Raw genomic sequence first — 9,918 nt, forward strand, 5'->3', positions numbered from 1 at the left:
ACCCCACAAACTGTGCAGAAATTTTCCAAATTTCTCGTGTTTCGCAAAATTTTGTCCGGAGGCCTCTTAAAGACGGTTTATATCAATCGCTTCGCGTACCAGCCGTAAAATTTAGTGTTTTTCTTGTGCTAACATCTTGTCTTGGTCAAAGTGTACAAAGTGGTGTTCATTAATATTGTTTAAAATGTACTTGTAGATTGCTTAAAATCAATCAGGGAAGCAAGATACTAGCATATCTTTTTTCAGCTGAGTTTTTTTTTTTGGTCCTGTTTGTATTTAATGGGAGAAGGAGTAAATAGCACAGTTCAAAAATATATTTTTAAAAGTTTCGTATGAGTGATATTGACTGATGTTGTTCTTTCAATACAAAAAAAGACAATTTTTTAAATGCATTTTGAAAAATTTATTAAAAATTTTATTAAAAACTTAATGTTTTTTTAGATTTTGATAATATCGAGACTTTCTTTAATAAAAATAATTTCAATATAAATCAATCTTCTTCTTCTTCACTTAGAAGTTTTTCAAAGCTAAATGGTGTAAATATATAACCCAAACCACCATAAAATTTGCTCATGAATTCCACCCTGAAACAAAAAAAAAAAAATAATTAAATTATAATTTTTTCTAAGTCAAGATATATATAGACAAGTTCCAATCTTACCAATGCAATCGCAAAGTATGCAAAAATGCTGATAATCCTTCCATCATAACCAATATAGCCATTGTAAAGAATGCCCAAATAGCAAAAATCACCCAAATTGCTATGGAACCAATAACAGGTGACGAAAATCCAAATCCAATATTCAAAAGTTGACCCCAAAGGACTTCAGAAAGTTCTATAAAAAAATCGAAAAAAAAATATTAAAAAATAGAAAATAAGAAGAAGAATAAGGATCTTACGAGCATGAGCCAGCGATAAAGCCCAAAGACGCAAATAAGAAGCAGTATGTGAAATTGTACTCAGAACATACTCAATTGTATGGATAGCTTGATGAATCAAAATCTCACTCATTGGTTCATCTTCATGTTCCCCAACCATCATCGAGCTATCGTCATCTTCATCGCGATGAACCTTTTAAGATATATCAATGAAAACCTGCCTTGAAATGGGAATTCCACAACTTACCCTTGGTTTACCTCGAGTTATCATAAGATATATAGGCTTCGCCAACAACATCCAAGGTATACAAATCACTGCCACTACCAAAAATACATTCTGCAACAAACCCTGTCCCTCGAACATAAGCTCCTTACACCCTGGCAGTGGTTTATTGTGACCCAAAAGCATCATATTAATAAACATAATCAACACCGATGGAGCACATCCTGGAGTATTTTCTTGAATTAAAGTCTTGGCATCGTACTTGAACCACTTAAAGATCATCATAAATGCCATGTAACCGAACAAAAGCACCAAGAACAAAACTTGTGGTACAAAGTCAAAGAATAAGTTTGACCATTTTCGGAAATGCACATGATTTATTGTGCTCATAAAAATACCAAACAACATGTGAGTAACTCCGAAAATGATGGACAATTTCATTTTGTAGGAATTTTGGAAGATAATTTTGTTCTCAGCCAGCTGCCAGATGGGATCCATTCCGAAAGGATATACACCTTCGGTGAAATTTGTCGGATTGAATTGCAAAGATGGATACGGTAAGATCATATCAGAGGATGTGAAATTATTTACCCAAACTGATCCAAATATATTCATGGATTTCGAGAATAAATCGTTATAGATGAATCCCGTGTAAATGGAAAACATGCCCATGAGTAAAATTATATAACGTCCACCGAAGAAGATATTCCAGACCTCGCCACCGCCTCGTGTTCTTGATAGTTTCTTTTCCCAAATGCACATCCATGCTCCGAAAAGGAGCATAATCGAACCGTGTCCAACGTCTCCAAACATCACAGCGAACAAGAATGGGAAAGTTATGATTGTATACAAGGCCGGGTTAGCTTCACGGTAGGAAGCTATTCCATAAGCATCGATGAGGTTTTGGAAGCCTTGAGTGAATCTATTGGTACGATTGTAAGTCGGTGGAGGTTCGTTAGTCTTGATAACATTCAAAAACGATGGAATTGAGCTTCCGACTTGTGCTGAGCCATCGGCTAGGGCTTTTTGAACGATTGTCAAGTCATTGGTAGGGACCCAACACTCACCGATCAAGCATTTTTGGGTTACATCGACGTTAAAGAGGTTTAAAGTGTAGTAAATGGCTTTCATTTTTTTAACCATGATGGTCCAGGTTGGTAAGTTCTTTGATACAGTAGCCAACACTCTTGCTCGATGATCATCGGTTTGACTTAGAACCAATTTCAAGTCTTCCAAACGTGTTCGAACACCTTTGATCATTTCCATGCGTTCATTATGTGAACTTGGACATGGATACATGGATGCATGGAATCCAGCGCAAACTTTCTTGATGCGATTTTTCAGTTCTTCTCCTTGGAAGAAAGCAACGAAGACAGTTTTGTGAATCATATGTCCAGTGGCTAGATCTTTTGTAGGCTCTAAATCAGCACGCTTTAGAAAAACATTTCCTCTCGAAATTCTCCACAACATTCTCTCAAAGGAATATATACGTTCCCGTTTAATAACTCCAGCAACAAAAGCTAAACGGCCACGATTTTGATTGGCAATGAAATCTTCACCAGTTATACTTTTACGACTTGCATCTAAATTCAGAACTTCTTGATCATCAAAGAAAGCTTCAGTATTTTCTAAAACTTGACGTAATTCGGTAAGTTCTAAGAAATTTGATCTTAAATTAACTTCGTTTTGAGCCATTTCGAGAATTTCATTTTCGGTTTTTTCCAAATGTGCTTCTAAATCGATGATTTCTCTTGGATTTGGTGCACGTGGTATATCGTCGATGATTTCTTTTAAAACAATTCCATCTTTTTTCAATTCGGTTTCAATGTAGCGAATTTTTCGCTCCCATTCATCACAGCGACGTACTTCGGTGACGAATTTTCGTTGGTATAAACTGACGCCATCGTTTAACTGAAAAAGAACAGAACAGATATTAATATCCATGTATTAAGATATATAATGTAATATTTATGTATGATCAATGTACGGTAAACAAAAGTATTTAAACCTTAAAAATCCGAGTAAAAACAGAAATTAAATTTTTAAAGAAAAAAATAAAAAAAAATCTTGACCGCCGCACCACAGCTGCACCACCGCCGTTTGGTGGAAAATTTCGGCGCACCAACAGTGCACCACGACTGAACCACGTCCGCACCATTTCATTTTGAATGAAAAATTCGGTGCACCACAGCTGCACCACGACACCATTTCATTTTATATGAAAAATTCGCTGCACAATGATACATAATTTTGGATTATTGTAAAGTAAAAAAAAAAAAACTACCAACGAGAAGGAGATTCGAACACGAGTATCCAGAGCACTTTCAATTAGAAGTCCAACGCCGTAACTTATCGACAACCAAGCCATGTTCGTACGAACTGGCAGTTTGTTGCTTCAATAACTTTGAAGATGACATTTGTATAAGTACGAGAATAGAATTTTTGATCATGGAGCAGACGTGGTGCGGCGGTGGTGCAGCGAATTAATTTTCATTTTTTCAAAATGAAATGGTGCGGACGTGGTGCAGCTGTGGTGCGGTGGTTTGGAAATTTTTAAAATGGTGCAGACCAGAAAACCATTTTTACTCGGGAAGGCATGGAGAATAAGCATCAACTCGATACACAACAGTGGGGGTCTTTGACCAAACATTAAGGTATAAACTAAAGAAACTTTAGACCGCTAAGATTCAAAATTTCTCACGAAGAAAGAACCAATTCCCAAAAGATCTCTATTGTCTTAAGCAGAGCTCATAAGTCGATAATAAAGAAAAACACATTGACAAGTTTCAAAAACGGAACCTGGCTGTCCCCTGATGATTGAACTTTCAACCAAATCGACAATATTGCAATCTACGTTTCATTCCGTTTGCTGTGGTTGTGCCTGAATCAAAACATTCCGTCATTGGAAGAGTAATAGGAAGTAGGAAATTTTGCGGTAGAATTTTGCATTAGACTTTTTGCTTGGAGTCATCGTATTCCTATCCGACACGTCAAGACTTTAACTATAATAGGATTACACGAAATCGGACAGAAAAATCTTTTCCAAGGGTTTCATGACATCAGAAAATACTGTCAATGATTTAACAGGTGCGATGACACTCACAGCAACACTCTTTTGGGTTTTGACATTGACGCACGTTAACGATATTATCGTCTAGAGGCCGCTACCTACTTATGTACATATGTGCTTTCAAATGTAATGACTTTTACTTTCAAAAAGCCAAAAGTTCGTTTTTGATCCAAAGGCAAATATAAATTTTGATGAGTAAGGATGAATATAATAAATATTCTAGATTATATCTAATTGTTAATTATTATTATTAAAAATGAATAAAAACTTTTAACAATAACTGACAAGTTATCAACACGTCTAGCTTAGTTGCGTGTGTGTGTATATAAATTTAATTATTGTTGTTTTCGATAAATGGGTAAATATATTTAATTGACACATTTAGATTTTGATTGATTAATAAAATAAAAACATGTGATTTATAGTGTTATCTATTATAAACTGAGTATTCACTTTCGATTTTATTTTGAATTGAAATTGATCATAACACAATTTATTTCGAAATACATAATGATCAAGCTTAAATTTGATTTATTTATAAGCACTTGTAAGATGTCACAATCAACTTTGTTTTTGTTTTAATAATCTTATCATGAATTGATTTAACAATACCTACATTAATAACACTGACTTAAAAATCACTTATGGTTTAAAATTTTATCATATTATGATTAAATTCAATTCAATTCAATTTATTGAGAAAAAAAAAAACAAAAATCATATGTAAGAAGTGCGAATAGATAAGTAAAAAGTCTTGAGATATACAAAAATCAGCAGAAAAAAAGTTAAACTGCAAGGTTGCACCTAAACAATTTCAAAGTATTCATAACCTATCTCTATGATCTAAACCAAAAATAAGAAAAAATAATCTCAATTATTAAAAAGTAAAAGTGGCACGAAATCTGGCTGATTGATCAGTCGATTAAAAAACCTTAATTTTCCCAAAGTCACTTAGGAGTCACCAAACTATGTATAAACTGCAGTTCAACTTGGGGGCAAAATTCTGACTTCAAAAATTCTGCCGTTTTAAAAATTCTTCATTTTTAATGAAAATTCTGTTTTTCAAAATTCTGCTCGCGCTTGTCAACATTTTCTATTCTATTTTTTAATTTTATGCAGAATTTTTAAAGCAGAATTTCGACAAAATAATTTTGACCCCGGCGGAATTTTGACCCCAACCCGTCTGTTCTTTTTCTTTTTTTTTTTTTTACTATATATCAAACTTAGTTCCCTACTTACCTTCCAAATTTCTTTGGGTAAGCATTTTCATGAATGATCTAAGAGAGTGATCAAACTTATTGCGTGAAATCAAAATCGTATCATGCATTCAATTTCCGCACCTCTAAATTGCGATTCCCAAACGAAATGAAAACTCTACGAAATTGTTAAGTTCGCAACTGGCACCACATATTTTTTAAAATATATTCTGGATGTCCGAAAATTCCTAAAAGGACCTAAAAACAAAACAATACGAAAAATGGCGGTAGGCCTGCATTGAGGAATGCTATGGTAGTATTCGAAAATTCTATCAATGGGTGAGAGATGCCCTTTTTATGACAATGATACTCTTGGAAACCTTGTCAATTCCTCTAAAGAGGCAGTACTCGTAAAAATGTGTTTTTTAGATGATGGAGGCTGGGAATCCACCCTAGACCTCTGGCGCCATAGTCCATCGCCTAACCATTGCGCCACGGGTACCTACTCCCATATTTCTCATGAATATCAAATCGATACACAGCATTTTTTAATCGATTTCAAAGTTACCTAAAAAATCGTAAAATATTGTAATTTGTTGGAATTACCATGGTTAATTGAGAAAATAATGTAAAAAGAACAATTTGTACACTGAAAAAAAAAAATTAAATTTTGATTTATAAGTTGTTGGCAATTTGAAAAAAGTTGTTTTGTCATAATTTTTGAACTAAAAGTGGACTAACGAAAAAAAGTGATGACATTTGTTGGAATTACCATGGCTAATTGAGAAAGAATTAAAAAGTACTGAAAAAGAAATCATTTCACACACCATTTTATATTTGTTGTTACTTTTGAAAAAGTTTGAATAGATTATACTAAGAATGTAGTTTTTCTTTGGAAATTCAAAGTCAAATAAATATAATTTGAGGCGCAGTGCACTGCGGTGTATACGTACTTTTTTTTTTTAGGTGAATAAAAAGTAATGCTTATATAATTTTTAAACTAAGGGTAGGATAGCGAAAATTAAAGTTGGGCTATTTTTGTGATTTTTGTGGTGAAAAAAAAAATAACTAAGGAGGGTCTAGCAAAAAAAAACTCTTTGGCTATCCTGGGCTAATCGAACCAGACAGGTTTAAAAAAATAAGCTTTTGAGGTTGCCAACCCATATAGCCCCATTAGGGTGTCCGTTATTTCCAAAAGTGATGTTTTCGGAGAAGACACCGCCTAGATCGAAATTTCAGGCCAATAAAAGAATTTGAGCAAAAAGTATATATTTCACTCAGCTTGGTTTGTTTTTTTTTTTTTTCAAAAAAAACTCTGCATTTACCTTTTATTAATCAAAGTAACACTCTTATGTTTTTAATTTTCTTATGAAACTGTGTATTTATCCATATTTTTTTGGAACCACCATATTCATTCACTTATTTTTTTTATCAGAGAAATTATGTATATGTAGAGGTGTAAACTGAATCATAGAATTTCAGCATAACAACAATATATTGTTATGGATTATTCATATTTCGATCAAGGTCACTGCTCTACCCAGAAAAAGAACTTTATTAAGAAACAAAAAAAAAATTCAAAACCTTTTTTCCAACAACACTAGCAACAGCAAATAAGGTAAATTAAATAAACTTACATCACGAAATTGGACACACCCAGCTTCTCCCAATTCTGAAACTGAGTTGTATGCCGATTCTGGTTGTATAAACATTTGGCAAAGGAGCATTTGCTCACTCCGGAACATGTCCCCCATGGTGAGGATTTATTTTGTTATCCTGCAAATGAAATCACACTTTTGCTATCAATCAACATGGAAAAAATAATTTCATTAAAATAAATTAAATTACACTTCAGTCGTAAAGGGGTTCGAATTAAAATCTTGAAGGTTAGTCCAGTTTCCCTCTAAAAAATGTTGTAATACTTTAACCGAATCTTATTCTTTTTCAAAAACTTAACAACCGTTCTGAAGGGAGTTCTTCGGGAAACTGCTTAACATGGATTTTTCATAAATTATTTTAAGTTCAAAGCCATCGTCTAGAATGGTTAGTTATAGGTGGGCTTTTATATTTTTTGTGGATTTTATTAATCTTTATCTATTTCGATATTTTTTTTTTCTGTATATATGTAGGTGTGTATATAACTGTATAGTAAGTTCTTTCTTTTTTTTACCTGGTTAAGTTATCTTATCTGTTTTTTGTTTTTTATTTCTTTTTTTGTATCGATTGAGCTATTTAACTTTACAACAAAGTCACGAGGTAATTGATTTTAAATTTGGTTGAATGTTAACCATTTAATGTTATAAAGGTTCTTTTTTCACATCGAAAAGACTTGAGAAATGTGTAGAAGACGATATTAATCTTTACATTTTTGTAGCACAGTTAAGATAATTTTTTTTTTTAAGTGTGAGAGTAAAATGAAGATTAAATTTATATTAAAAGACCATAATTACTTGTGGAGTATTGCGACTTTTGTGAAAAAAAATAAATAAATACCTACATGATTTTTCTGAATTCTTTTCTTCAGCCAAGAGATGGTTTTTCCGCCTTTCATTACTTTTAGCATGCTACCATGATTTCTAAGTTTCTGAGATCGGTCAAAAAACCACGCTTAATACCTTCTACCTTTCAAGTTTTTTTTTGAGCTTTGAATCCATGAGTCTATGACAAACCTATTTGAAAGGAGTAAATACTTTATTGATAAATACTGTACTAATAAAAAGCAAAACGCTTATTAAGAATGACGTTGTGAAGTTTTCAAATGAAAGCGAAATATTGTTCAATGAAGTATAGTCAAATTGGAATACATAATTGTAACTAACAAAATGCTAACAAAAACCGAAAGAAGAAAGAAGATGCGGGAATATAAGCTGTTATTAAGAAGTTTTAAAATATTTAAAAATGTCCAAGAACTACCACGAAAGGATTTTGTAGATTTTGAAATCAATATGGCGTTTCCAGAAGTCTTGAATATGCAAGGGTTTGTGGCGAAATATTATTGTAGGTAGGTAATTTGTAGAGTACATGTACATGTACTTGGATAGCCTCACCCCATTTCTTTTAGCTAAAACGAAAGTTTTTTGAAAACTTTTTCAAAAAAAAAAAAGAGGTTGTCTGTAAAGCCGGTTTACAGACGATGATTTTACGTGATAACGTCGTCAGAAAACAGGTTATGTGCTTTTGTTTAAAATGAGTCAATTGAAGCGTTTACTTATTTCAAACAATCATAATTTACAAGAAAAAGTTTTAAAAAAATACCTTTTTTATTTTCTCATTATTTTAAAAGCTTACAAAAAAAATTATGCAATTTAAAAGCCAAGTATTTCTTCTTAAGAATAAAACCATTTTTAAATTTTTACAATGCGCAAAAAGTATAAAAATAATTTATTGAAAACAATCATTTTTATCAAAAAAACATGAATTTTTATCTTCTCACTCCATTAATTCCATTTTTTCCCTAACAACCTATAAAAAATTTTATACCATCTGAAAGCTTATTTCACCTTTCATATGACGTATCAATCTCATTTCAAAGATGCCTACAAGAGAAGTTAGAATTTTTTAAAGTCAACCATGTCGAATTTCCAGACTGAGATTACGGTACTTCCCACACTGGTGGCCTGTTCGGGGGGCAACAGATCTCCACTGGTGTTTTGAGGTTTTTCGCAAGTTTCTTGATTTAACATTGTGTAGCTTGTAGTATGTCTACCGTTATGTGTGATATACCAAATGAAAGGTAATTGTATCAGGATGCTCATAAAAGTTTAATAAAATTTCTTTCTGCTCTTGGTCAAAGGTTATAAACTGTTGAATTCTAAAATTTTATTTTATCGTTATCTCAAAATTGTGTTAACGAAAATGATTGAAACTTCTCACACATTTAGTCGTGGTCATGGTCTATCATTACTTTATATACTTTATTCCTGTATCTATTAAAGAAAAAAAGATAAAAATAAAAAACGATGAAAATCGGTTAAAAACGGTCATAAAACGTGTTTTTTTAAAACTTGTTTTTTCCGTTATTCAGTCAAAACTCACTAAACGATTCCAATTTTTTGCACATGTATGCATAAGGCCAAAACCTACAAGTTTGAGATTTTTTAAACGCTCCAAAAAATCAAAAATACCCCTAATAAACAAGGTGTTTTTCAAAAATTCATATTTCGAAACGCAGAGTGTTGGAAAAAAATCCGTATTAGACACCTAATTTTGTTTCCCTCATTTTTCATCTGGCACCTTTAGCATTGTCAAATAAATTTTCCCTAACCAAAATCATCATTTTGTCATAGCCCCAACACGTGTACAACGTTCAAACAAAACGTTATAGTTCAGTTTCAAAATTTTTTAGAATTTTTTCTTAAATGCAGTTATTTTTAAATTAGTCTCATCTATCAATAGCAAAACAAAATCAACTCTCTAGAACTTCGCGTTTTGATTTTAGCTCAAATTTCATCTTTTCGTTTTACCCCTGTTTACCCTATTAAATGACGGAATTTAATCCTTGGTTAAGTATTGGTTTCGTGATGAAAAAAATTTGAGGTTTTAATCAAAAC

General features: G+C 32.3%; 1 protein-coding gene across 2 annotated transcripts; it reads right to left on the reverse strand.

The window, feature by feature from the left end:
* Positions 1-398: 398 nt before the first annotated feature.
* LOC129916262 (V-type proton ATPase 116 kDa subunit a 1-like) lies at positions 399-7,993 on the reverse strand. Of its 2 annotated transcripts, XM_055996111.1 has the most exons (6): positions 7,217-7,400; positions 7,006-7,144; positions 1,127-3,013; positions 901-1,072; positions 662-836; positions 401-584 (listed from the first exon to the last, which is right to left on the reverse strand). In XM_055996111.1, exons 2-6 carry the CDS (start codon positions 7,120-7,122, stop codon positions 491-493), a joined length of 2,445 nt encoding a protein of 814 aa, XP_055852086.1. In that variant the 5' UTR covers positions 7,123-7,144; positions 7,217-7,400; the 3' UTR covers positions 401-490. The 2 variants fall into 2 exon arrangements, with proteins under 2 accessions (XP_055852087.1, XP_055852086.1); XM_055996112.1 differs by lacking the exons at positions 7,006-7,144; positions 7,217-7,400 and adding an exon at positions 7,866-7,993 and having other exon boundaries at positions 399-584.
* Between the last annotated feature and the right edge of the window lie 1,925 nt (positions 7,994-9,918).

This window comes from Episyrphus balteatus, chromosome 3, assembly GCF_945859705.1.
Source record: "Episyrphus balteatus chromosome 3, idEpiBalt1.1, whole genome shotgun sequence".
Classification (NCBI taxonomy): domain Eukaryota; kingdom Metazoa; phylum Arthropoda; class Insecta; order Diptera; family Syrphidae; genus Episyrphus; species Episyrphus balteatus.